The following is a 27,992-nucleotide window of genomic DNA, read 5'->3' on the forward strand; positions in this document are numbered from 1 at the left end:
GGGCCCCAGACCCAGGAGGATCAGGGCAGATTCTCAGGTGTATGCTGGGTGCTCCCTCCCTGAGGACAGCATTACCCAAGCCCACAAAGGCAACAGGCATTGGCGTGGGACCCAGGAGGGCTGGTGGGGGCTTCCTGGGACAGAGGACCAGTCCTCCTCTTGCTGTGCCATCCCAGGTCAGCCGACTGGCTCAGGGACTGCCTCTTCTGCCTGCAGCTCCCAGGACGAGATGGCTGGGAGGAAAAACTGGGAGGGAGGTGGGGCCTGTTTCCAACCCTGGGGACACTGCAGAGGGATCCCCAAAAGCTCTACTGAATCCCAGAGTCTTCTAAACCACTGGCCAGCCTGGGCCCTGCAAGGCGCAGCTGTGCCGCCCCTGGGTTCTCAGTACACGATCAGGGGCCACTGGCCCTGCTCCAGTGCTCCAGCCGGTGGGCAGACTGGCCACACCAGGGGCGAGCTTGGGGCGACCACACATGACACGGCACCCAACACAAGGGGGCCATGCACAGGGGGCCTGGTGCCGGCCTGCGGCATCCTGAGTATGTCCCTGGAAAATGTGTGACCACGGTCTTTGCCTGGGCTCAGAGTCACTGTGAAAATCCAGGTTCTTAAGAAATAACTTTAATGTATTTAGAAACCTCAAAACCGAAATCTCCCTGCCGGGTCCCCTCCCTCCGGCCGGCCCCCTCTCAGAACGTGGGGCACTCCTGGGCACTCAGGGCCCTTCTTGTCCCACTCAGGGGTAGGAAGGGCACAGGAGGAGACCTCGCATTGCCCCCAATAATCGCTATTGGTGCCTCCTGTGCCCATCAGTCCGGGTGGAGTTGCCCCCTGGGTGCAGTGGGGAGGTGGGGCCCAGCAGCTGAGAGGGGCCCAGCCCGCCAATGGGAATAGGCTGGGCTCCCTGGGACACGGTGTGGCCCCCTCGAGCTTGCCTGGGGGTGCCTCTCTGGGGACATGTGATCTTCCTTCCGTGAAGTGTCTGGAGCCCAGCACCACAGCCACAGGCTCTTGGGAAGCCCCAGGGAACCATGCTGGGTCCTTGAGACCAGCTCCCCACGCTCTCTGGAGCCAGGCACGGCCACTTGCTGATCGGGGACAGGCTGTGCTGCCGCCGGCTGGCCTTGCCAGGGCTACACGTCCGTCTCCACCCGCAGACGCTCCATCCTGCGGACATTGCCCTCCACGGCCACACGGCTGGTGATGAAGCGGGCAAAGTCCTCGGGGAACCATCCCGTCTCTCCGTCCCGGAGCCTCTCGCCATAGAGCCACCCTGAACCCGGATAGGGGTGGGAGGGAGGTGAGGGGAAGGCCGTGGGTCCCCCGGCCCCTCTGAGCTGCTGTGCCTGAGCACACCAGGGCCAGGCTTCTCCTAGAACTGACCACCTGCTCCTGCCTCAGAGCAGACAGCTGCTGAGGCCTTGCTCATGGTCACCGGGCACCCAGCCCCTGCTCAGGTGCTCGCCACTGAGAAGGGTGCTGGGCTGAGCACACCCCACACAGCTCTGCCCGGCATGAGGAGGAGCCCTGCCTGCCCTCTGCAAGCTCGTGCTGGGCCTGGCTGAGAGGGGATCCCCTGGGAGGGCAGAGACACCTCCTCCTCCCCACGTGGGACACAGTGACCATGAACCTGCTTTTGATTCTGGGGTTCGGGGATGTGGGAGTGCTCCCTTTGAGGAAGCCCTTGAGAGAGGGTGAGCACATGGTCAGCCTGCAGCCCGGCATGCTCTGGACCTGGCCAGGCTGGACGCTGACTCACGCCCGCCTGTCCGTTCCCACCCATCTGTGCCCAACGCCCCTGCACTCACCATCCTCCTGCTGCAGAACCAGGACCACATCCGCCTGCTGCAGTGTGACCTCATCTGCTTGCTTCGCGAAGAAGGCCTTGGTGATCTCCACCTGGGGCAGGTCTGCATAGGGCAGTGGCCATCACAGGGCTGTCGGGAGGCATGGGCCAGGCTCCACTCCCCAACGGCCTCCAGCAGACACATCCCCCGGGGCCGGGGCACCCCATCCCCCGACTGCCAGGCCCCAGCACAAGGCCAGGTGCCAGGCTCACTTGGGCTACAGTGGGGGCCAAAGTGCCAGCCACGGCAGAGGGCCAGCCCTGCAGGCCCCAGCCCGCACTCACCTCCTTTGCTGGAGAGGCCCTGCCACTGTCTCTCACTGTGTGTGAGCGCCACGATCCACCGTGCCCGGTCACTCCTGGGGACCAGAGACAGTGTGAGCCAGGCCTGGAGACCGATCCTGCCTGTCTGATGTTCCTTGACTTCTGACAGCCACCCATGGGGGCCGTGGCAAGGAGATGGGTGGTGGGGGTGGGCAGGAGTGGCTGGGCAGACTGTGCCAGGCAGGCTAACCCCCAAGTCACCCCAGCCCCGGGTCACAGAGTTGGGTAGTGGCCACACACCCAGACCCCAGCCTGCTGGACCTGAGGCCACCCCGTTTCCTGGCACTGGGCCCCAGCTCCCTGCCCCTCCATTTGCTGTGACAGACTCAGCCCCAGCGTCCTCATCTGGAAACAGGGCCCAGAGCTGTCCTCAGTCAAGACGAGCTGAGAGGGAATATGGAGACAGGCGCACCTGTGTGCCTGCCTTCCACGGGGGGCCCGCAGAGACCCCATCAGTGCCCCCTCCCATTCTGAGTGCCAGGACCACCCTGCTGTCTGAACTGGCCCCTACCGGCCAGGCTCGCCGCACCCCAGCATCACTGCTGTCCACCTGCAGCTGTGCCCTCGGGGCCTCTGCTGAGCAACCCCACACTCCGGCCCCACCTCCCTCTGCTCACATGGGCTGAGCTTTCCTCACGGCACCCCCCCACACCCCACCCCCCCACCTCGTTTCCTCCCTTGTTCCCACTCCTGGTGGCCCAACTGTTGGTGCGTCCCCTCCCGGGAACATAAACTCCATGAGGACAAGGCCGTTTCTGTTGTTCCCGGCTCTACCTCAGCACCTACAGCAGGGCCAGGTGCACGGTGGGCGTTCAGAGCCAGCCATGCCACAGCGAGCAAGGCAGGGGGACAACCTGGTCCCTGTGGAGCTGATGTGCCTGTGGCCTGGGAACAGCCCTCCCGGGAGCCCACTTACGCGGAGTCCGAGGAGAGCAGGAGCTGCTCCTGGCGACCCTCGCTGTTGCGAAGCAGGGTCACCTGGAAGGGGTGGGGCACGGAGGAGCTGCGGTTGCCGCCCCCGGGCAGAGGGAGCTCAGACGGCTCTATCTTCTCCACCTGGATGTGGTTCATCTGGGCGTAGTCCTGGACCATGTAGCTCTCCTCGCTGTGGGGACACGGGCAGTCAGTGGGACGGTCCCCCCCAGCTCCTACCCAGTGCTGCTGGGCTCCCGTCCAGGTCCCACCCGGCTCCCCTGCAGTGGTGGGGAGGCAGCCACGGACGGGCTCCAAGAGTTCCCGCGTCCCACAGAACAGAGGCCACGGCTTTCGCGTCCTCCTCGTGGCTATCACAGGCAGACGCAGGTCTGCAGAGGAGGTCAGAGGCTGCACAGCGAGCGCCACCTGCCCCCGAGTGTCACGTAGAGCGTGTGCCGAGTGGAAGCCGCGCCTCAGCTCTGAGGTCAGAGGGGCTCAGGGCCGACTCCCTGCACCCTCCTGCCCCAGGGCCAGCGGCCCAGTGTCCATGGAGTGGGGCTCCCCACACCCTCCTGCCCTAAGGCCACCTCTTCTTCTTGGTCACAACCAGGACATCGTTGAACAGGAACAGGTAGCACGTTGGCCGGCTGGCGATTTTTCGAAAAAGTCCGGTTTCTTCCACTAAGAACAGCTCTCCGCGCTTCAGCAGCCACCGGGAGGCAGAGATCAGTGGGAGGGACTTGGGGGACAGAGCCGGGAGGCGGAGATCAGTGCGAGGGACTGGGGGGGACAGAGCCGGGGTGAGCAGGTCCCCAGGGGGTCAAGGACGCATAGCACCAGGTGGGACTGACCCCTGCCTCTGGACTGGGTGACCAGCTGGCTGTCCCCAGTCGGGGCTGGACAGAGGAAAGGGGCACAATGTGTCCGGGCCTCAAATCAAGGTGCGCCAGGCCCCGGACCAGACCCTGCCCGACAGCCCAGGGCTGGGTGACCACTGAACATTTCACCCAAGCCAGGACTCGAAGGCCAGTGCTGGGGAAGCCTCCACACACACCTCACCCCTCCGTGGCAATTACGCAGACGCTGGGCCTCCTAGGCACAAGGGCCTGCTCAGCCCCGAGGGAGGGTTGGCAGGGGCAGGCCCACCCGTGATGGCCACGCTCCACGTCTGGGGCCTTTCCTGGCTCCTGAACCACAGAACATCCTCCCTGCTGCCTGGTGCTGAGTTGCTGGAGTCAGTGGGGGGCAGAGGGATGGCAAAGGCCAGGGGGTGGCCAGTGTGGGGGTGATGGGGGCGGGTGGCGTGGGGGTGATGGGGGCGGGTGGCGTGGGGGTGATGGGGGCGGGTGGCGTGGGGGTGATGGGGGCGGGTGGCGTGGGGGTGATGGGGGCGGGTGGCGTGGGGGTGATGGGGGCTGGGTGGCGTGGGGGTGATGGGGGCTGGGTGGCGTGGGGGTGATGGGGTGGGTGGCGTGGGGGTGATGGGGTGGGTGGCGTGGGGGTGATGGGGTGGGTGGCGTGGGGGTGATGGGGGTGGGTGGCGTGGGGGTGATGGGGGTGGGTGGCGTGGGGTGATGGGGGTGGGTAGCGTGGGGGTGATGGGGTGGGTAGCGTGGGGGTGATGGGGTGGGTAGAGTGGGGGTGATGGGGGTGGGTAGCGTGGGGGTGATGGGGGTGGGTAGCGTGGGGGTGATGGGGTGGGTAGTGTGGGGTGATGGGGTGGGTAGTGTGGGGTGATGGGGGTGGGTAGCGTGGGGGTGATGGGGTGGGTAGCGTGGGGGTGATGGGGTGGGTAGCGTGGGGGTGATGGGGTGGGTAGAGTGGGGGTGATGGGGGTGGGTAGCGTGGGGGTGATGGGGTGGGTAGTGTGGGTGATGGGGGTGGGTAGTGTGGGGTGATGGGGGTGGGTAGCGTGGGGGTGATGGGGTGGGTAGCGTGGGGGTGATGGGGTGGGTAGAGTGGGGGTGATGGGGGTGGGTAGCGTGGGGGTGATGGGGGTGGGTAGTGGGGGTGATGGTGGGTAGTGTGGGGTGATGGGGTGGGTAGCGTGGGGGTGATGGGGTGGGTAGCGTGGGGGTGATGGGGGTGGGTAGCGTGGGGGTGATGGGAGTGGGTAGCGTGGGGGTGATGGGGGTGGGTAGCGTGGGGGTGATGGGGGTGGGTAGCGTGGGGGTGATGGGGGTGGGTAGCATGGGGGTGATGGGGGTGGGTAGTGTGGGGTGATGGGGTGGGTAGTGTGGGGGTGATGGTGGGTAGTGTGGGGTGATGGGGGTGGGTAGTGTGGGGGTGATGGGGGTGGGTGGTGTCGGGGTGATGGGGGTGGGTGGTGTCGGGGTGATGGGGTGGGTAGTGGGGTGATGGGGGTGGGTAGTGTGGGGGTGACGGGGATGGGCGTTGCAGTAGGGGGTGGCAGTACAGGGTGGGGGGGTGGGCAGAGTGGGAATGAGGAGCCTGCCCACCAGCCCCCGCTCCTCAGCCACTGTTGACACCTCTCCACCTGCTCCCTGTGGGCCCCGGCTTCCCCACTGTGCCCACTACAGACTCAGAGCCCCCGGCACCTCCTGCTCCCGGCCTCTGCCACCACCCTCCCTCCTGGATGGGCCTGTTCTCCCCACCCCCACACCCGTTTCCAAGACCAATTTCAAGACCATGTGGGGGTGAGAGCCCCACTCGGGGTTGGACCAGGCCTGGGAGGGGGTCCTTGCTCTGGCAGGGGCAGGTGTTACACCCCAGACTGGAGAGGATCAGGGAGACAAGCGTGAGGCCTGCACAGGTGTGGGCTCAGTGACAGCGGCGCGAAGTCACCGCCCTGACGCCTGCTCCAGGCAGCCCGCCCTGACCCACCCCGGGAGCCCCCTCCCACAGCTGGGACCCTGCACCCTTACTTGGTTGTCCGTGGCCCTGAGTGAGGGTGGCTGGTGGCCTGTCACCCACTCCTTGCTCCACCCTGAAGGGCACCCCCTGGATGGGGCACCAGGACAGGAGACCCACCTGGGCCCGCCTTAGGGGAGGGGCCCTGGGCTGTCCCAGGACAACAGAGGATGCGGCCAGTGTGTGGGATCATGGGTGGGGGGCTCTGGAGGGAGAGGTATGAGCCCTGCCCGTTTGTGGCAGGGATTAGGGCTGCCCGGGCCTGGGCTGGAAATATTTCACCCTACCCAGAATCCAAGCCTCACTGGGAAACATGAAATCTGGGCCAGCCCTGAAATCACCCTGTCCCCTCCCCTCTGTCCTCAGGCCCTGCCCAGCCCCTGAGGGGCCAGCAAGGAGCGCTGGCCCCAGGCAAGTGCACTGACAGGGCCACTCCTGTTGCCCCCTCAACTTGGTCACTCAGGGCCTAGGGTCTGCCCTTTGCCGGTGCAGTCCTGGGGATGGGGCAAGGGCCACAGAGGCCCACCCAGTGGGATTAGGGGAGGGGTACACAAGGGACGCTCCCAGATCGGGAGACTGAGGCCTGGAGAGACCAAAGCCACCAGCCCTAGGAGGCCCAGCCCCCAGGCCTCATGGGGGCAGGCACCCACTCTCCAGCCCTCAGGCTCAGGGGTGTGACCTCACACGCAGGCCAGCAGGGAGGGCTGAGTGGGAAGTGGTCCCAGTGGCCTGATGTCCGGGGCCACCTACCTTGACCTTGCTGAAGTCCAGCTGTGTGTGCAGCGTGTACATCTGCTCCATGCGCTCCATCCTGTGGGCCCCCTCGTTGCACTGCCTCACCAGCTGCAGGGCATGGTTCCCGTGTGAGAGGCTGGTGCTACAGGGCCCTGGCACAGCCCACACGGCCCACAGTGTGCCCAGGACCCCTGCCCAGCCAGCCTCTGGCTGCCCACAGTGCCCGCCCTGGACCAGCCGTGCCACGGGCTCATCAACTGTGTGAGAGCTCCACTGGCTCTAGGCCTCAGTTTTCTTGTCAGCACTGTGAAAGGCTTGGGATGGATAATCTGGGACCCTCTGGGCCTCAGTTTCCCTGTCAGCACTGAAAGGCTTGGGATGGATAATCTGAGAACACTCGCTGCCCTGGAAGGTAGGGGTAGCCAGCCCTATGCCATCGGGTAGGGTGGGGTTGGGTGGGGACAGGGTCGGGGTACAGGGCTCGGGTAGGGCTGGGGCCAGGCCCCATCTTACCTTGCTGATGGCCTTCAGTGCGCGGCTGGCAGCCTTGTACCTTTCGGAGTGGCCCTGGGTCTTGAGGCAGAGCGTCTGGATGGACAACAGACATGGGACAGAAAGTCCCCTCTGGCATCCCAGGTGTGGAGGCTCCCACCAACACCAGACCCTGTGTGGGGCTGCAGGGTGGTCAACAGCTTCCCCCAGAGGGCTCCTGCAGGGTCCCACAGCACGTACAGCCCCTGAACGGCCTCTGCACCACCTGGAGCTCTGCCAGGTCAGGCCAGGTTGAGTGGGAACAGGAGCTAGCACCCCTGCCTGGAACCCTTCCCTTCCCATCCTTGGCCATCTCCATCCAACTTGGGGAATCGTCAGTGGAGGCCCCCTGGCAGCCCCATTTCTGCACATCCCTGGGGCCCCCAGGAGTTTGAGGTTCTGTTTGGCTTGGGCAACCCTGCCATGTGTAGCCTCAGGGAGCTTAGCTCAGTCCTGCCATGTGCGGGGCTGTGTGTATGGGCAGCATGCACACGTGTGAATATGCCTGTGCACCATATGCATGCATGTGTGTGCATCCACGTGTATGTGTGTGCACCGGGTGCATGTGTGTGCAGTGCCTGTGTGTGCATGTATGCAAACGTGTGCATTGTGTGCGCATGTGCATGTATCGGTGCAATGCAGTGTGTGCAAGTGTGCATGCATGTGTGTATTGGCGTGCATCCACACATATGCATTGTGTGCACATGGGCACATACATGCCTGAGTGCATGTGCACTGTATATACATGTGTGCGTGTGTGTGTACACCCTTCACCCTCATGTACCCTCTGCCCTGTGGGCTGGCATCCCACACACACAGCCCATGCTGGTGAGCCTCTCTGAGCCCCTCTCTGCATCCACAGAATGGGGAGAGTAGGTGCCAGGGACAGGGCTACCACGTCTAGGAGGACTGGTGGGGCAGGGGCTGGGAGGAGGCTCAGCAGGGCTCTGGGTGATGCCAGTTCCAACTCGTCAGTGTGCCTGAACCTCATGAACCATTGAGTAAGTGAACACAAATCCGCCAAGGGCTGGAACAGCTCCCAGCACAGTGAGCTCTGTGGGTGGCGGCGACCACAAAGTTATTCTGGTTATTAAAGCCATCTTAGGATCATAACTATTACAATATCATAGGCCAAGCCTGGAGGAGAAGGTCACAAGCACGTAATGCTCCATCTGGGGCAGGGCTCTGGCCGTGGGACCCCAGGATGGTGTGCCCGGCCCCACCCTCAGGCCGTGGACTCACATCCGTCAGAAGGGGCAGCCGGGTCACCCGCTGCATGGGGAGGATCAGGAAGGAGAGCATGGGCAGGCCCCCGCACGCCGGCCGCCTCTCAATCTCTCTCAGGACCTCTCGGAAGGCGGCGTTGCTGCTTCTGCAAGAGGACAAGGCTGTCCTTCCAGGCTCTGCATGGCCCGCCTGTACCCAAATCAGGCGGGACCTGCAGAAGCTGGGCTGGGAGCAGGAATGTGCTTTGGGAGACCAGGGTGCAGGATGCTCCTGAGCCTCTGGGCCTCGGGGCCGCCCACTCACATCAGCTTCTGCAGCGTGCGCTGTTGGTAGACCTCGTTGGAGCAGTAGGCGATGTAGGGGTGGAAGTGCTTCTCGGCGTGCTCCTCCAGGATGTCACTGATGTCCTCGACCAGCACCTGGGCCTTGTGCCGCTGCTCCAGGTCCTCGAAGAACCTGAAGGCAAGGAGGGGTGAGGAGGGTGCCACGGGCCTGGTGGTTGGGCCCCATGTGTGCACACACAGACATGCATCTGCATGCACACTCACACATACATGGACATGGCAGGAGCTGAGCTCAGCTCCCAGAGGCAGCACGCAGCAAGCACTTGGGGCGGGACCCGGACCTGGGATGCAGGACAGCAGGGAGGGCGGGTGGGAAGTGGTCAGAGGCCTGGGGCTCCTTACAGAGCCCCCTGCCACAATCCCACGCACTGGTGCCGTCCCTCTGTTGTCCAGGGGCAGCCCCAGGGACTGTCCCCAAAGGCAGGCCCATTTGGACCTCCTGTCCTGGTGCCCTGTCCAGTTGGTGCCCTTCGCCCTTCAAGCTCCTTCCAGCTAACACAACTGGGCCTCCACACAGGCCCGGGCCCCCGCTGCTGCACCAGCTTGCCCCTGGGAAGAAACTCAAGGACGGAGACTCAGGGGACAGGCACAAGAGCCCAGCCTCCAGGTCACAAAGAGGGGCGATGCCTGGGGCCACCCCTTCCAAGGATGAGTCCCAAATCCGAGGCAGCTCTGCTGGTCAAGCTCCCAGCTGGGTTCATGAACTGTTTACTTTCTCTAGGTCCCCCACCCCGTTCTGAAGGAACAGTCAAGGCCGGGGGGACCAGGTGTGGGCTCTTGGCAGACTCCCTGGAAGGGACTACCAGCCCCTCACCTCCTCCATGACCCAGGCCTTGGCCCAGGGTGATCAGGATGAAGGGAGTTAACACTTGGTCAGAGCTAGGCCAGGGCTGCCAGGATTCTGCTGGGCGGCCACAGCCACCAAGGCTGGGCTTGGCTGGACCCACGATGGTCACCTGGTGTGTGAGGCGGTGGCTGGAGCCTCGTCCATCCTGCAGACCCTCAGAGCACCCAACCCGAGACCACATCCGTGTCTCCAGGCCGCCGCCAGCCCAAGAGCTCTGTCCTTCGGAGGACTCCCTTGCCCAGCGTGGAGGTGGGCGGGAGTCCCTCCTTCCCCTGCTCACGGGGCCCGACTGGGCCTGACACCCATGCAGGAGCCACGCTTCCTGCAGGGAGAGTGTCCTGACAGCCGCTTGCCCTTGAGAATCCCCAGCAGATGGAGCTGCAGTCCCCGTGGACGAGGACACAGCAGGCCATGGGAGGCCTCGGTTGCTGGATGAGCAGGGCCACGACATGCGTACGTGCCCAGGCCGGCCAGGCCGGTCAGCAGCTCACATGGGCGACTGCAGGTTCTGAGAAAGGTCTGGGAGAGCCGCCCACCAGCCGCTGACCCCAAATAGCGATGATTCCCCAGACAGTTCACTGTGAATGCCAGGAGCTGTCGGGGGCCCAGCTGAGGGAGGAGGCCGGAGCTTCCCGCCCCAGGGCAGCAATCTAAAGCCCTGAGGAGGTCAGAGGCAAACATGCAGCTGCCTGAGGCAGAGGGGACCGGAGGACACAGAGCTCAGAGAACACAAAGCCTGCCTGGCTGGGGGCAGAGCTGGGGGAGGGGCAGCCGCTATCCCAGACCCCTCCCCCTCCCCCAGCCCCATCCCTGCCCACCCTCAGGGCCCCAAAGTTCCGGAAGGGCACCCCACAGGCAGCAGATGGGTGGGACTTGCCAGGGACGGGGCTGATATAAGAATGCGCCAGCAACCACCACTGTTGGGGCAGCCCTGTGCCAGGCACTACAGGTCCCTAATCATCTCCCAGCGCCACCCAAACCCACGAGGGGACCAGAGGCACCGCCCCTCAGGTTAGCATTGAGGCTGAGGCTCAGGAGACTCGATGCTCCGGGGTCCTCCTGCATATAGGGAGCAGCACAGGGTCGAGACCACACATACCCCTGCCCAGGCACACACACCCACGCACACACACCCCTGCCCAGGCACACACACCCATGCACACACACCCCTGCCCACGCACACATACCTGTCCACGCACACACACACCCCTGCCCACCCACACATACCCCTGCCCACACACACACCCGTGGCCAGGCACACACACCCCTGCCCAGGCACACACACTCATGCACACACACCCCTGCCCACGCACACACACCCCTGCCCACGCACACACACCCCTGCCCACGCACACACACCCCTGCCCATGCACATATACCTGTCCATGCACACACACATCCCTGCCCATGCACACACACCCCTGGCCAGGCACACACACCAACGCACACCCCTGCCCACGCACACACACCCCTGGCCAGGCACACACACCCACGCACACACACCCCTGCCCACACACATACCCCTGGCCAGACACACACACCCCTGGCCAGGCACACACACCCCTGCCCACACACACACCCCTGGCCAGGCACACACACCCCTGCCCACACACACATACCCCTGTCCATGCACACACACCTGTCCACGCACACACACCCCTGCCCACACACATACCCCTGGCCAGACACACACACCCCTGGCCAGGCACACACACCCCTGCCCAGGCACACACACCCCTGGCCAGGCACACACACCCATGCACATACACCCCTGCCCACGCACACACACCCCTGCCCACACACACACCCCTGGCCAGGCACACACACCCCTGCCCACACACACATACCCCTGTCCATGCACACACACCTGTCCACGCACACACACCCCTGCCCACACACACATCCATGCACATACACCCATGCATACACACCAGGGTGCCGGATGCTCCCGAGCCACCCTCCGGGCCTTGGGGCCAGCCCACTCACACACACCCCTGACCACGCACACACAGCCATGCACAGACACCCTTGCCCACGCACACACACCCACGCACACACACCTACTCACACACATCCCTGACCACGCAGATACACAGACATCCCTGCCCACGCACACACACCCACTCACACACACCTGACCGAAAACAGCCACTCACACACACCCCTACCCACTCACACATAACCCTGACCACGCATACACACCCCTTCCCACGCACACACATCCCTGCCTGTGCACACACCCGTCCATGCACACACACCCATGCACACACCCGCGCACACACAACCATGCATACACACCCCTGCCCCACACCCATGCACACACACTGCTGCCCAGGCACACAAACCCATGCACACCTACACACACACATACCTGCCCACGCACACACAACCCTGTCCACACACACACTCATGCACACACACCCGTGCAGACACCCCTGCCCATGCATACACACCCTTGCCCCCACACACCCATGCATACACACCAGGGTGCTGGATGCTCCCGAGCCACCCTCCAGGCCTCAGGGCCAGCCCACTCACACACACCACTGACCATGCACACACAGCCATGCACAGACACCCCACCCCACACACACACCCACGCACACACACCCCACCCCACCCCACGCACATACCCCCGTGCATGGCTGCAGCTGCACGTCCAGCCTCTCTACCCCCAGGCCCTGCAACCAGAGCTCAGGTCCAGCCACCAGACACCTTTGGGTGGAACATGACCCAGAGCTGCAACTCGAGGCTTCCTGCCTACAGGTGAGCAGCTTGTGGCCACCGCTGCCTGGGTCATGCAGCCCTCTGTGCCTGGACGTCCTGGTGGGGTGGTGCTTGGCAGTGGGGCAGGGTTGTACCCCTGGGAAGTGCTCCACGTCTTATGAACGACCAGGATGCCACAGCCCCAGTGCTTAGCCCGGCCCTGGGGCCACCTCTTGGTGGCCTCAAGGACCCTCAGAGGTCATCACACTCCGCGGGAGCCAGCAGCTGCTCTAAACCATCCACATCAAGGTGCAGCGCAGGCTCCCCGGGGCCTGCTGATGACAGTGCGGTGCCCACGGGGGGAGGCACCTTCCTGGCAGAGGACCCTGTGTGGAAGGCTGTGGCGTGGCCTCACCTCTGACTGGCACCCAGGACATCCAGGATGTTGGAGAAGAGGTGGTGGTGCTCCATCTGGGTCACGGTCGCCCGCAGCTCCTTGGACTGCAGGAACTCCTCCACCAGGATGCCCAGGCTGTGCTGGTAGGAGAACTCCGACGTGAGGATCTCGAACATGGCCTGTGGAGAGGGGCCTGGGTGAGCCCCACAGTGACGCTGGACACGGGCGTGCCTCGGTGACCAATGCTTGGAACAGGAGGACGTGACCCGGGTGGCAGGGGCAGGTGGGGACAGGAACCCCAGACACACCCCTGGATGGGGCTGTCAGAATGGCCAGCTTGGAGATGCCAGCCCGACGTCCCTGGATGCCCCTGGCTGGGTGCCTTATGAGCCGCATGAAGCTGGGCAACAACCCCCGTCCTCGTCAGAGAAGGGGGTGATGGCAGCCCCTGGACTCCGAGGATTCACCCGGTGACGCGAAGGGGCTCCGTCAGGGCCTGGCGCAGGTGGAAGCACAGCCCGGGGCTGTGTGAGGCGCTGGTCAGCGTGACAGGGCCTGGCGCTGGAGGTGGCCGCAGAGGGATGGCTGGGTGGTGCCACCGTGGCTGCTGCCCCTCCCCGGGTGTTGCATGGCCCAGGCCATGGGGGACAGCCCTCCCGCCCAGGGCCCTTTTACCTCCTGCCTTTTCCGCTCCTCAGTGGAGAGCTGGTCCAGGATGCCCAATTCCACCACCTGGGGGGACACAGGCCCAGGAGCTCTCGGTCACAGGTCCTAGAAGCCTGGGCCAAAGTCTCCCTTCTTTCCTCCTCCTGATGGACCAGGGCCAACATGGACAGCAGAGGCGGGGACCCGGGCAGAACACCCACAGCCACCCCCCAGGGCTCAGGGAGGTACGATCCTGGAGTAGGCCTGTCCTGCCGAGGGCCTATCCCCGTCACCTTCCTCTCTGTGCAACCCTCCTTGGGTCAGCCCCCCGCTCCCCCAAGCCGCCAAAGAGCCCCAGAGCAGCCCAGAAAGAGCATGGGGCATCCAGAGGGAGAGGCCAGAGGGCGGGAGGGATCTTGTCCCAAAGATCTTCCTGGCAGATGGAGAGGTGCGGAGCCCACCCAGGGAGGGAGTGTGGAGGGCAGGACTGTGACTCAGACCCCACCTGGGCGAGGCGAGTCAGTGCCCTGCCTGGAAGCTATGGGTGACGCTGTTTCCGCCCGGGCTCCCTCCTCCTCGGGGCCCACAGCTGGCGGGTCGCCTTGGCGGGAGTGTGGCTCGATTGGTAGAGCACGTCAGGACCAGGAGGGTTGCCACACCGCCCAGGGGTCCCCTCTGCAGGACTCAGGCCACCCTGATTCGTGCTCTGCTCCTCACTGGGCTGGGCAAAAAGGCCGCCAACAGCGCCTGGGCCAAGGGTGAGTCCCCCATTCCCCAAACCAGTGCCTCCTTCCCATGCAGGGTCAGAATCTCTGGCAGTTACCAGGGTGCAGTACTGGACTCCATCCCCGACAGAGGGAGACCACACGCCCCCAGCTCCCAGCAGGAGAGTAAGACTGCACTTCTAGGCCTTTCTATCTGTGGGGAGGCTGCCCGCTGCCTGCCCTCACCCCACGCTGGGCCTGCCCTGGCCGGGGTCCCGGGGTACGCAGCACCATGGTGTGTGGTGGGTGGTTGCAGTGCCAGCCCCTCTGAATGGCGAACAAGGAGCCCCATTGTACCACAGGTGGGGGCCCGCCCTCCCCGCTGCCCGCCACGCCCACGGCCACATGGTCCCCTCCCTTGGGCCTCAGGGTGCGGGTCACATGCCGGTCCACCTGGGGTAGGAGCAGCCATCTCCCCCAAGCATGGGGACCACTGCCGGGCCACGCTGTCCACTGAGACCCCCGCAGGGCAGGGACGGGCCCCCAATTTCAGGTATGGAAAGTGAAGGAGTGTCTTGGCCCTGGCCCCAGCTCCAAGTCCCGGCCCCTCCCATCCCAGCTGTCTCCCTACGCAGACCACTCAGCCCTCTCCTGGGGCGGGGGCCCTGGGAAGGGACTCCTGGTGCCCGCAGCTCCCTGCAGGGCAGTCTGAGCAGGCCTGGCCCTCGCACGCACGACGGCAGGGCCCTGCATGGGCAGGGCGACTCTGAGGGCACAGGAGGGAGACCCCCAGGTCTGCCACCCACAGCCGAGGAGCTTCTGGGAAGGCTGCCCACCCTCCCTGGGAGGACTGGGCTGCTGCTGGGGACCAGCCACCTGGGCTTGGGGAAGGAACAGCAGGGGGACCCCTGTGGCTTCTCCCCGCCTCTGTGGGGTAGCCTCACCCACCCTCCGGCGCTACCTCCGGGAGCTGGCTCCAGGTGACCTGGGCGGGCCGGTAGCTCTTGACCACAATGGTGGTGTCCACCTTCTGGGTTCCCTCGGGGCTGGAGGACTCATCAAGGATGTCGTCATCAGACTCCTGGCTGGTGTTCAGGCCCCGCTCCTGGATCTCCTGGTAGAGCTGGGGGTCTAGACAGAGAAGGAGGGTAACCTGTGGCCCTGGGGGATTGCAAAAGGCTGCGCCTCCCTGCAACCCGCTGGCTGAGTCCTCTAGGCCCACAGGCTCTCACGGCTGTGTGGGAGAGAGAGGCTTTGGGAGGGGACTGCCCCAGGCTGGGCGCCAGTCCCAAGACCTCTCCTATGCCACAAGCCCCACCTGAAATGGGCTGGTCCCGGCTCAGGGTGCCTCCAAACCCTCACAGCAGCCCCCATCCAGCCTTACCCTGAGACGTGGGGCATCGCTGCTGCCTCCTGGGGACACTTCCCAGGGATTTCTGTAGAGGAGACCTGGGTACCCCCTCCTGGGCCCATGCCTGTCCACAAAGCTTCTGGGGGCTGGAAGGGGCCATTGTGTCTTGGAGCCTCAGGCCTGGAGCTGGGCACTCGAGGCCTTAGCCCTCCCCGGGCCTCATTGCCTCTAATCTCTTTACACCCCCGGGGACTTGGACCCAGGTAGCAGGCACCTCCCTATGTCAACCTCCCTGTGGGATGTTCTCATCTCCCCCGAGCAGGCTGAGCGTGCACCACCGCCACCCATGCTGGAGGCCCCAACACATGGCTCCCCTTCAGCCTCGAAGAGTCCGGGCAGAGCCCGCGGTGTGGGGCCGGAGCCCTCTGATCTGGCCTTGGTCCCCCAACACGGCCACTGTAGGCTGGGCCCAGCACACACATGGGGTGTTCAGGGCAAGACTGGGGGCTCTGTCTGTACCCTGCCCTTCAGAACACACAGAATAGAGTCCAAGGGAACTTTCTAGACCTTTCTAGACTCATCAGGGCTACATGATCAGACCAGCCACTGGGACCTCAGCCTCTGGAAGGACCCTGTCAAGCAGCTTTGGTGACCCCGAGACACCAAACTGAGGCCCACCCGAACCCCAGGGTGCCCCAGTGAGACCAGTTTCAACTGGAGCCCAGCCCGCGGTGCCTCCCAAAGCCACACTCACCGTCCTTGAAGGAACCCTTGTGCCCACGTTTCCTCCCCAGCGTCTTCTGCACAAAAGAGAGACACAGAAACCGCAGCTGTCAGCCGGGGCAGGTGTGGCCCACAGCGATTCTGCCCTGGGACCCCAGAGACCTCTCGGCTCCACATGCAAAGCTGTGCCCAATAGATGTCAGCTCCACAGGGCCTCACGGCCGCCAAGCAGAGGCCAAGACAGGTGGGAGGAGGGCTCAGAGCAGGCAGGACACGTGACTGAGGGCTGCTTGGAGGAGGAGGAAGGGTTGAACTCATCGTGAGGGGATGCTCAGAAGAGTTTTGAGCAGGCCTGTGGCAGGGCAGGTGAGGTTGGGAGAGGGCTGTGAAGGGACAGTGGGGCAGGACACAGGCCCCTGGGGACTAGGACCTGGTGGGGCAGATGAGCAAGGATTGGCCAGTCAGTGTCCAGCCCCAAGCATGGGCCTGGGGGCCCCAGCAGGAGGCCGCGATGGCAGAAGTGATGGGAGGGCTGGGCTCCTGGGAAGCCCCCACGCTCAGGTGCCCGACTTGGAGCCCACCCTCCTTGGCTGGGACACCACACTTTCCTGACGCCACAGGTATGCTGGTTCCCGGAAGGAAAGGGGCTGATTTCTCAGAATGAGTTGGGGCCTGTAAACTCCCCTTACTGGTTGGGAGTGTGTGGTGCTCCCAGCTGCACCTGGCCTGGCACCCTCAGCCCCGTGCCCCGCACCCCACCTCAAGGACTCCCCCAGCCCCCTTTCAGCCTCCAGGTCTGGCTGGAGCTGTTGCTTCCCCCACCCCCTGACCCTGTCCTCTCCTCCTGTCTGCCTCTGCGCTAACCCTCCTTCCTCCAGGACCCTACCCTGACCCGAGGCCATGGGGAGCCCCCTCCTCTGTGCTCCCAGCACCCCCGAGCTGCCCTCAGCCCAGCCCTCGGCATTCTCCCTGCGCTGGAGGCCCTCTGAGAACCAGGCCCACGCCCGTGGGCTCACTTTGGAACCCCAGCACCAAGCATGTGGCAGGTGCCCAGGAAGTGTCTGCTGACTGCATGAAATAAACAGTGAATGAATGAATGGTGCCCCATGGGCCTGGGCCTGGTGGGTGTAGAGAGTGCTGGGGCCCTTCCAGCTGCTGGGGTGCAGGGGCCTGCGGCAGAGGTGCCGAGGCATTTCTGAGTCCTGGGCGTCTCAGGTAGGCACAACAAGAGAGAGCTGTGACCGAGGACAGTGGCTGGTGCTGGGGACACGGGGGACCCCACCTCAGCCACCATGGGCCTGCAGTGGACGCCCATGGGACATTCTGACAGGTGGTCTTGGCATCTCCTGAGGCTGGCACTGCCACTCCCAGTCTGGGCAGGAGCTGGGCCTGAGGAGGCAGCTGGGACGGCAACCAGTGAAGAAGACGCTCTGGCACGCGCCTTCCGTGGACACTGCCCAGAGGATGCCCAGAGGGCGGCTGTGATTTTTGTTTCCACATGGGGAAGCCAAGGCTCAGGAAGGTTCAGGAACTCATCTGGGTCACAAAGCACCTGCCCCCACCCTCGTCCTTCACTGAGGCAGCCCATATGCTTGGGGCCTGTTTTCCAACACGTCTGAGCAAGGCGCCCAACAAGAAGGACGCCCCTGGGGCCAGCCCTGCATCTGCTCTGCATTCCTGAGGGTGCTCGGGCTGCCAGGGCCTCCTGATGGGCGGTTCCAGGGCAGCTCGCCTCCCCTACCCCAGCCCTGCCTGAGCCCAGACCCACCAGCTAAAGAGACCAAGCAGGGTGGCCAGAGTCGCAGTCCTGGCTGGGTGGGTGTCCAGGTACCACGCAACTCTCCCTGAACGTGGCTTCCGGCTCCAGGGCTGCCTGAAATGAAGGCCTGGCCCCCAGCCACAGGGGATGGTGACTCCGAGGATGAGGGACACTGGGCCCAGGAGCCCCAGCTGGACGCTCTGTCCCCTGGGCCCTAGTGACACATGCAGTCAGGCTACACCCTGCCCAGCAAAGGGTCTGCTGCCACCATGCCCCAGACCTAGAGCCACCATCAGCAGGCAGGGAAGCAGGGCTCTGTGTACAGAGGGAATGTGCAGACTTCTCCTAAGCCCCAGGCCACCGCACAGCTGCCCCGCCTCAGTCCCTCCCGCCTGAGTCCCTGTCTGGAGCTGCCGGGGCAGATGGAGCCCAGGCCAGTCACTGCAGCCAGGTCACCCTGAACCCTATCATCCAGGCAGGCCGGCTCCTGTCCGGAGCTCGGAAACAGGGACTGGGCCCTTCCAGGGATCTGCCCTCCACCAAGGCTGGGAGCGGGGACACCAGAGTCTGGGGGCCTCGGTAGAACCCTCGACCTTTCCGAGCCTCTGCTGCCTCATCTGTAAGGTGGGATCTTCACACTCACAGACTGGGCTGAACTGGAATAAACCAGTCGAGAGCCCTCATGCAGCAGGTGCTTACTAACGGCAGCTGCCATGATGCAGAAGATGACGGTGGTGGAGACGGCCAGGCCGCCCCTCTGCCTAGCAGCCCCCTCTCCACGGTCCACACGAGCAGGCCCCTACCTTGTTTTTGGCCGGGCTCCGAGTATGAGGCTGGCTGGGTTCCTCAGCCAGAGCCTGGAGCTTAGGGCTTAGCTGGATGGCGTCTCCCTGGCCACCTGGCTTCCCCAGGCCCTTCATGGCCGCCCGGTAGGATAGGTTCCGCAGGTTCCGCCTCAGCATGCCCCCGGGGTCCTTGTCCACGTCCATGTCATCCAGGGAGAAGCTGGGGGCTGGGAGGAGCTTAGGGTCCCGCCGGGCGGCCTCCCTGCTAAGTACAGCCGCCCCGAAGCTCTGGTGGCGGGCTGGGGTCTTCGCCTTGCTGGCCACAGCCAGGCTCTTAGGGATCAGCTGTTGGGTGCCCAGCTTGAGGGCCGCCGGGCTCTCTGTGCTCAGGACGATGGGCCATGGCTCCTCGTGCCCCGGGGGCCAAGGCTGTGGGGGTGCCGGGACCTCGGGCTGGAAGGCGGCATCGTCTCTAACACGCGGGGAGCCACGGACCATTGGGAGCCCGGAGGCTGGGTTCCCCCCGGCATCGAGCCGGAGCGCCGAGTGGAAGCGGTGTCCCAGGAGCTTCTCCTCCAAGGAGCTGTCTGAGTGCCGCTGGGCCATGCTGGGCGGCTGTGGGGTCCTGGGGGAAGGGCAGAAGTGAGGTCTCGTGAGGCTGCTCTCCCCTGCCCCCGCGGGTGTCCACCCCCCTACTCCTTTGCATATGTCTGGCCGGGGCTCCAGTACAGCTCCCAGGACACAGCGGGCAAGGACAGCGACGCAGCCAGGAGCACAGTGGGTCAGCGGCACAGCCAGTCCTGATCACCGGGAGCCAGCCATGTCTGAGGCCAGAGGCTGGACACAGGATGGGACTGGGCAGGCGCTGGTTCTCCGAGCTCCAAGGGACCAGGTGGGCACAGCCTATGGGGGTAGGCTGGACCTTGGAGGCTGGGAGGCCACACTGCTTCCTCTGATGGGCAGCATGCGCTGAGGACACATTCCTGAGCCTGGAGGCAGGTGGGGCAGCTCAGGTGCATGGCCCTGGAGCCCTGAAGACCTGGCCTGGAATCCTGGCTCACACCTGGCAGCCATGCAGCCTCCTGGAACCACTTCCTCGTGGTGAGTGCAAGGGTCATGGCGTTGCACTGGGGGGCTTCCTGAGGCCGGCATCAGCCACGGCGGCAGTGACCACAGCCTCTGCCTCATTGGGGTCTTCCAGGCACCTGAGCCAGGCTCTGCTGGGTTGTGGGGGGGGGGCAGGTGCATTTGCCCACATGCTCCCGGCCCGAGCCCAGGCCAGTGTGATTCCCCTCTCTTAGCCACACAGTGACATGACTGTCGCGGACTGTCCATGGAACTTTCCACACACCAGGCAACACGCTTGCATTTTTCCACGTTTCTGAACTGGGCATAAAGCTGACAATTCTGGTCTCAGGAGCCCCACCAGTCACCAGCCCGAGAGTCCGGTATGACACCTGGCCACTGGGCAGGTGTGGTGGTGGCAGCCCACGTACACCACCCAGCAGAGAGCGGGAGCTGCCCTGTAGACATCTCTGTAGCCTGATCCCCACACCCCGTGGGCTGCCCCGCCCCCACCACACTCCTGCCCGCCCCTCCTGGCAGCGCGTGCCCCCGAGCCCATCTCTACCCCACTGTTCCCTTCATGGTCCGGGGCTGGCACCCTGCCCCTGACACTGCTGCTTCCCATTTCTCACTTTCCTCCTTCCAGACCCGAGGCAGGGCTGCCCTTCTGCCCCTTGGGAATGGCACAGTCCTGAGACTGGCTTTGGGACATGCGTGCCTGCCAGGTAGGAATGTGGAGAGCCAGCTCTCGACCTGCCTCTGCGTCTTCCCTGGCTGCCATGACTATAGGCACGCGTGGCCAGGCAGAGCCCCAATGGCCTGGACCCCGTGTGACCGAGATGTGCAGAGCCCCCAGCCGACACGGCCTCCAGGAGCCGGGCCCAGAGGTCTGTTTCCAGGCACTTTGCGGGGCTGTTGTGGCTACACATCACCTCCTGAGTGACGGCGCATTGCTCGGCCACAGCGGTCAGGCCCACAGCGAGCTTTCACGCCCCGGGCTGCTTGCAACCCCCCTGGGCACTTGCAACCCTCAGGCCACTGAGCAATGGATTCCAAGGGTCTTGTCTCTCAGGCCTCCCAGCTTTCCCCTCTGCTGCTCAGGGGCTCCCCACACGTGTCAGGGAGCAGCCCTGACCCAGGCATGTGATCAATGAGCAAGTGACGCTGCCTCTCCGTGCCTCAGTTTCAAAATCTGCAAAATGGGCATGATAAGAGCAAGGTCCACCTCCTGAAGGTACGGTGGGAAGTGGAAAGCGTGCAAAGTGTGTAACAGGCCTGGCCGGTGTGAGGCCTGCGTCTGCGCCGCAGTGACCAAGGCCTTGCCGAATCACAGACAAGCTCATGCTCCCTATGCTGAGGGAGCTTCGTAGGTTCAAAAGGTAACGACATGGAGAAAACTCACTGCTTTCATTCTTTCCCTTTTAAAAAATAAAAATAAAAACAACCACCACCACCACTCAGTATGCCTCCTATACACCCAGAACGTCACACACATGAAAATGACCGGAGTCTCTTGCGGGTGGAAACTGATTTTTCTGATGGGAAAACAAGGCTGAGTCACTCGCCCAAAGTCACTTCCTGCAGGGAGGTTGCCTACAGTCAGCCACACAACTGACCTGGATTAGCACCTTTGGAGTGTCCACAGGGCACCTGGGACACCCCTCTGTCCCTGCTCAGCCCCGGGAGCCACCAAACTCTCCCAGGACACAAATTCTCTGCTAAAACCATCCCAGGAAGGCACGTGCGGCTGAGCCTCCCAGGCCCCAGGGAGGGACGGCCCCCACGCTGGCCGGGAGGGTACATTCCTCAGGACATTCCAAATCACTGGTCGAGGACAGCGGCAGACACAACAGGCCTCCCCCGGGGCTGGTGTCCATGACACCGACCAGAGTGACGCTGGTCTGCACCATCCCAGGATCACCCGCTCACAGTAGCGTGTCTGCGTTTTACCCAGGCCTGGCCGAGAAATCCGTTTCTTTTAGGCTTCTGTCTACACGCCAAGCAGAGCGCACTCCAGCGGGTGGCCAGCGTAGGCGGTCTACGGCCCTGCAGTCCTTTTATTCTAAATGTGATTACTTTACCTGGGGGGCATTTGATGTGGGTTGACATGCCCACACCATCACTGTGCCCCATCTCCCACCAAACAAATGTCCCCAAGACCCCACAGCCCCCAAATACAGAGACCCCAGCCTGCACTGTCTCAGCCTTCTGACTCTCATAGAGGCCTTCCTCCTTCCTAATGGGGTCAGACTGCCCAGGCCTGACTGTCCCTGACCACGTCCTCTGAGACGGTGTCCTGGCCCTGGCTGGCAGCACTCCCTGGCTGGCAGCGGCTGTCCCAGGAGAGGTCAAAGTCTGCCCCACTGCCAGAAGGCGCCCAAACGGGAACCTGTCAGGCGAGCCAGAGCCTGAGCCATTGCTGGGCGTGACCTCCGCTCCCCGCGAGGCAGCCGCACCCACAGGCCTAACAGAGAGCCTGAGGGGTGTGGGCAGTCCAGAGCCCTCCAGGAGCCGGCTCTCGGGAGCTGTGGCCCTGGCAGGCACCCGTTGCCTTCTGTTTTTCAGTTTTTCTAAAGAACTATGAAGACACAGACACCGTTTCAAAAGTCAACGAGCACCAAAGACTTAGCATGAAAGCCCAGCGTCCCCTCTTCCACGCTGCCCTGATCCCCGGAGTCCACTGCTCTGGGTTCCTCAGCTTTTCCCAGAAAAAGGCACAGCCTGCTCTCAGTGACCCCCACCTATGGGCATTCCTACCCCCTCCCTGCCTGTTGGACGAGGACTCCACCACGGCCGGCCCCATCACACGATGTCTGTGCCGGCACAAGGCGCTGAGCCCCAGGGCAGGGCCTTGTCCACGTCTTGTTAATGATTTTCTCTCATTTGACCAGCCTGGTTTCCCCAGTTAATTTTTCCGAGTGTTCCGGCGTCTCTGCCATGTGCTTCTTGAGAATATATTCTATACGTCTGGCAGGCCAGCTCAGTGTTTTTCCCAGACACCCCCCATCCTCCCTCTCCAGAGGGCCCAGTGCTCTGGGCCTCACCCTGGGCGGATCCCAGGACCTCCTCTGCTGCTTCCGGGGCCCCTCTCACCTGCTCCCGGCCCTCACTGCCCTGAAGGACATCCCCAGGCACTGTCCCAGGAAGCCACATGGGAGCCATCTTTTGGACTGCCTAAAAATGTCTTGTTTCTTCCTCTCCCCTGACTGGTGAGGAGACGAGCATTCCCACTGTAGATGGTTTTCTCCCAGAGTCGGGCAGCGCCCTTCCCTTGTTGTCAGAGTTGCTGGGGAAGGGCCCCAATGTCCCGATCTCTTTCTCGGATCACAACTGGTGTGTGGTTCTCCCTGGCCCCACTGAGGGTCTGGCGCACCTGCTGGAGCCTGGGAGCTCTGGCTGTCTTGGTGATGTGCCTCGGTAGGGTCCACATTCATTCACTGAGCCAGCCTGGGAGCTCTGATTGTCGTGCTGATGTGCCTCCATAGGGTCCATGTTAGTCCACTGAGCCAGGCACTGGGTGGAACCCTGCCAGGTGGTCACTCTTGTCTAGGGCTGCGCAGATTGTCATATTATCTCTTCCACTCTGTTTTCTCTTTTTGGAATACCCACTAATGAGTATTAAGCTCTGGTGTTTTCTCCTAATTCCTTACCTTTCCTCCCCTACTTTGTTCTCTGTGTGAGGTTTTCTCTACTTGGGCTTCTTATTGGCCCCTGGTCTTATCATTTTCATTATCCTCAAAGAGCCCTCTGCTCTTCATTCCTGGCATCCTGCTCTTGCTTTATGGGTGTAACATCTTCTATTGTCTTAGGAAGGATTACGTTTTCTCTGGAGCGAGTTTCTTTCTTTCTGTCGCTGGCTGCTGGAGCTGCGCCCCTGCCACATACTTCCTCCTGTCTCCGCCTCTGCTGGCCTCTGTCTCTCAGGCACAGGGCTTTCCTCAAACATCTGCTGCTGGTGGTTGATTGTTTCTGCTTCTATTGAGGAGACAGGCCTTATGATGGCGGGAGGTCCAAGTGCACACACCCTGAGCACAGGTGTCTGACCAGGAGGGCCCAATGGGACCCCCAGCCCCATGCCAGGTCCGTATCCTGAAGCCCCTCCTGCAGGCCGGCTGGTTTCTACAGTGGCCTCTTTCCATTTCCTCACTGAGATGCTGGTCTGCTCCTGGTGGAGCCAGTGAAGGGGAGGGGCTGAGAGGGCAGACTCCTTTCAGCAGCTGGCCATGCTGTCCCGGCTGCAGCGCCGCAGAGAGAGGTCCGATTTCCTGCAGCAGCCACGCGGGCCAGTGGCAGACCTGCTCCCCAGCAAAGGCAGCCCTGACTTGCTGAGCGGGGGCTCAGCACAGGGCATGCACAGGGCAGAGGGAGCCGCAGGCTGGCTGGCTGTCTGTCCTATCTCCCCATGTCTGTGAGCCCTTGCGGGGCAGGGACAGTTTCCTGTTCGTGTCCCCACAGTCGGGCTCAGATTCCACACTGAAGAGCAAATGCCTGCCTCGGCACGTGCTCTGCCCTGGTCTCCTAGTACCTTGATTCTGTGTCTTCCCAGAGAGGCCCTGGTGTTCCGTGCCAAGAACCAACTTGCAAGGGGACTTGGCTCAAAATGAGCAGAGGCTGGGCCAGGGCAGCCCCATAGAGGTTCTGGGCCCATCTGTGCCACTTTTTGGGCGACTTCCTGCTGCTTCTGCTCAGGGTGGGCTGGAAAGGACCTCCCATGGCTGAGCCCTGGGGCCCAGAACTCTCTCTTTTCTCTTTACCACTAAATACCCCACCTGGTATCCCCGACACATATAGTTATGGGGCACGAGGGACTTGCCAGGAGGAGGCGTGCAGCAGAGGCGGGCAGGTGGAATCCATGGTCTCTGGGCAGTCTCAGGGGCCCCCGCCTGGCCTGTCCGAGCATGTGGAATCTGTGGTCGCTGGCCAGTCTCAGGGCCCCCTGCCCAGCCTGTCCGTTCCTGTCCGTACTTGGCCTTGGCTGATCTGCTGGATCTCGGACCCAGTGTTGGTTGGGTGGGCCGCTCTGTAGCCCTGCCCTCCTGCCCCCTTATCCTTCCGGAGAGATGGGCCTCTAGTGAGTCTAGTGGGCGCCAGCCCCGTGCCTCCTGCATCCCCATAGCAGTACAATCTCCCAGCCAGCGCCTTGGGCTCTGGGCACAGCTGCTGTCACGGCCACCAGGAACCAATTGCCCCAAGTTTGCTGCCCCTCCGGTTAGGATGCTGCACAGGCCTCCAGCTTCATGTGGTCCCACCCTCAGGCATTTCTGTCCCTCCTACCCTGGCCTCTAGGTCTGGCTGACCCCACTCGGCCCAGTGGGGCGCGGCCTCTCTAGCACCTGTCCATCCAACCTCAGTGAAGGCAAACTCAAGCTACAATGATGCCCTTGTACTCCGGTAATTCTGCCCGTCAAACTTCGGACTCAGTCACATAATCGGGGGGAGGGCTTGCTTTTGCAAATCATGCAGCACACATCAGCCAGCTCCGTTTGCAAGGTGGCCAGGGATTTGGCTCTGCGGCCTTCACTGGGGCAGTTTTGCCCCCCCAGGGCACATTTGGCAACGTCTGGGGACACTGCTGGTAGTCAGGAGTCCTGGCTACTGGTTGGCAAGGCTGCTGGAGAGACCTGTTATCTGGATCAAGGTCCCTAGGGCTGTGGTAGGGAAACCCTAGGCAGCTAAGCAGAGAGCCACCCTGCGTGGTGGGGGCGGGGAAGTGCACCTGGCCCTCCCACCTGGACATAGCTGGTTCAGCCCAAAGTGCATTCCAGTCACTCCCCAGCTCCGGCTCTGAATGAGACATCCCATAAACCCAGCTGCTGTCCCTGGCTCTGCTGCCACTCACGGGGTTCCCCCAAAGGGTGGGAATCAGAGCCTGCCTCTGACAGGTGCCCATGTGGGTGACAGGTCTCCTGCCACCCGTTCACCCGCTGTAGGACAGACACACAGACAGTGCCCTCTGAATGCCCCGTCATCCACTGTCTTCTGCCCCTCCCCAAACTTCTGGAAGGTGGGTATTTTCCCGGGCAGGTAAGGAAACCAGGTGCAGAGGGAATGTGGCCTGCGGGGGTGGGACTGCTGGCCAGGCCCTGTCCTGACCTGGATGGCTGTCCCCAAATGGGGACCGGGGGGAGTGGGGGTTCTGGCCTCAGCCAGGGAGTCACTAGAAATAAGGACGCTGCTCCAGACGGATGGTCCCCTGTGCTAAGGACAGGAGCAGCCCAGATCCATCTGGAAACCAAAACGAAAACTCAGACCCAAACTCGCGGGGAGCGCCTGCGCCTGGATCACAACGTGAACACAGACGGTCATCCTCAGGATGGGGACCTGCACGCCACATGTGAGCTGGGGGGACCCTGGCACGCCACTTCTCACTGCTTCACCTCTGTGCCTCAGTTTCCTCATGTGTAGGTAGAAAGTGCCTCCCACATAGGGTGGTCCTGTGGGTCAGAGATGGCCCCTGAAGAGCCAGTGACCTCAGGGAGGCCCCCCCAACAAGGGTTTCTCCCCAGTGTCCAGGTGGGGGGAGGGCCCATCCCACCCTCCAGGTGACTTTGGTCCAGGTGACTTACTTCTTCCAGGAAGCCTCCAAGACACCTCCCTTCCAGCAGGACTGGGGTGGGTGAGGAGTGCCCACCTTCAGCCCATGGCTCCTGCTCTGGACAGTGCCTTTCATCTCACCCTGTTCCCCTCTGCTGGCTGTGGGCATCGCACAGCAGGGGCCACGTCTGCCTGGCACACTTGTGGGTCAACATCTTCTAACTCAACACTCCTACTAGTCCCATTTTACGGATGAGGAAACCGAGGCCCCAAGAGCTGCTTAGTTCACAGAGAGCCAGGATGTGAGCCTGAAACCCACACGCCTGGGAACTATGCCACGGAGGGGTCAGGGCCTGCAGCCAGGCACAGCACCTGGACCCTCTTGCTGGTCCCAGCCAGGCCCACACGCACCCCCTAGGCCCCCATGTTAGGTGGTGCACAGACTGTTCCCCTCAAGGACACAGAGAAGATTCAGGCCTTGATTCAGGTCAGATGCAGGTCACCAAGACCTGCCATCGCTGCCACTCCCTCAGTCCCCCCACCTACTCAAATCTCAAAAGGGATACTGTTCCCATTTCACAGACGCAGAAAGAGGCTGAGCGGCCAAGACAAGCGGCCACGGCTCCCTGGTAGGTGGGACGCACCCCTCCCCATCTCCCTTCTCAGGGGAGACAAAGCAGGTCCCTCCCTGCCACCGCCCACCAAGGCCAAGGGTGGGGGAGGGGCGTATGGTTTGGGTTTGTCTGGGGTGTGGGGTTCTTCCTTCTCGGGGCTTTTCTGAAATTTTGGGGCCAAAGCAGGTTTGGGTGTCAGATTCCCCAAAGAGCTCCCGGGAGGGTCGTTCTGTTCCGCCCCCCAGCCCATGCTCTTTCAAACTCCCTGGGGCTTCCAGAGTCCTCCGCGCTCAAGTCTGAACCCAGGTTCCGGTTGCATGGAAGTTTTCCTTTAGGAAGAGGAAGCGGCCACTCGGGGTCGAGAGCGGGCAGCGAGCGAGCGGGCGGGGGCAAGCAGGGGGCTGCCTCGTGTGTTTTGGGGGGGCGGGTCCAAAGTCGCATCCGGCTCAGCCCGCGAGCCCCGCCTCTCCCGCCCCGGCGGAGCCCCAGGAGGGTCGCGAAGTTGTTGCGGCTGCCGGGGCGGGGCTTGCGGGAAAAGCGAGGGGGAGGAGAAGCGCCCCGGGTTCCTGGCGCCTCCCCCGGGCTAATCCCCCCACCCGGCTCCCCCGAGCCGCGACTCACCTGTCCCCCGGCTCACCTGCGCCGCGGGGCGGAGGGACGGAGGGGCGGCGCGCTGGCGGTGCAGCTTCCAGCGCCGGGTCCTGTCCTGTCCTGCAGCCGCTTCTCTCCTGCGGCCGCGCGGTGCGGCCCGGGGCGCCTCCTCCACTTCCTGCGCGGTCTGGCTGGAGGGCGGCGGCTGCGGCCCCGCAGGTGGGCGCTGGGCGGGCGGGGCTGCTCCGGGTCCGAGGGCCCGGGCGGGGAGGGCCGGGGAGGGGGCGGGGCGCGTCCCGGGCACCTGTGGCGGCGCCGCCTGCGTCACAGGTCACAGCCCCACCTGGGCCGGCTGGAGCCCACGTGATCGCCCGGACTGGATCGCGCCTCTCGATTCCCGCCGAGCCGCCGCCGCCCGGTGCCTGCGCCTTCCCTCCCCGCGCCCACGCCCCCTCGAGGCCGGCCCGGGCGTCGC

General features: G+C 63.6%; 1 protein-coding gene across 2 annotated transcripts; it reads right to left on the reverse strand.

Moving 5' to 3' along the window:
- Positions 1 to 608: 608 nt before the first annotated feature.
- On the reverse strand, positions 609 to 27,956 carry ARHGEF16 (Rho guanine nucleotide exchange factor 16). 2 transcript variants are annotated; one of them, XM_034953721.4, is made up of 15 exons: positions 27,564 to 27,956; positions 18,732 to 19,338; positions 16,201 to 16,246; positions 15,057 to 15,226; positions 13,422 to 13,478; positions 12,765 to 12,925; positions 8,756 to 8,908; positions 8,468 to 8,597; positions 7,208 to 7,282; positions 6,710 to 6,802; positions 3,676 to 3,827; positions 3,090 to 3,278; positions 2,135 to 2,208; positions 1,812 to 1,913; positions 609 to 1,276 (listed from the first exon to the last, which is right to left on the reverse strand). In XM_034953721.4, the coding sequence occupies exons 2-15, from the start codon at positions 19,317 to 19,319 to the stop codon at positions 1,137 to 1,139; spliced, it is 2,130 nt and encodes a 709-aa protein (XP_034809612.3). In that variant the 5' UTR covers positions 19,320 to 19,338; positions 27,564 to 27,956; the 3' UTR covers positions 609 to 1,136. The 2 variants fall into 2 exon arrangements, with proteins under 2 accessions (XP_034809612.3, XP_063458337.1); XM_063602267.1 differs by having other exon boundaries at positions 616 to 1,276; positions 27,548 to 27,956.
- Positions 27,957 to 27,992: the final 36 nt, after the last annotated feature.

This window comes from Pan paniscus, chromosome 1 (genome assembly GCF_029289425.2).
Source record: "Pan paniscus chromosome 1, NHGRI_mPanPan1-v2.0_pri, whole genome shotgun sequence".
In the NCBI taxonomy this organism is placed as follows: Eukaryota; Metazoa; Chordata; class Mammalia; order Primates; family Hominidae; genus Pan; species Pan paniscus.

Excerpts from the sequence above, each read along its gene's own strand:
- ARHGEF16 (XM_034953721.4), bottom strand. The coding sequence starts at position 19,319 with ATGGCCCAGCGGCACTCAGACAGCTCCTTGGAGGAGAAGCTCCTGGGA. Across the intron at positions 2,209-3,089 it reads CTGCTCTCCTCGGACTCCGC|GAGTGACCGGGCACGGTGGA; the intron begins GTAAGTGGGCTC and ends TCTGGTCCCCAG. Across the intron at positions 1,277-1,811 it reads GGTTCTGCAGCAGGAGGATG|GGTGGCTCTATGGCGAGAGG; the intron begins GTGAGTGCAGGG and ends ATCCGGGTTCAG.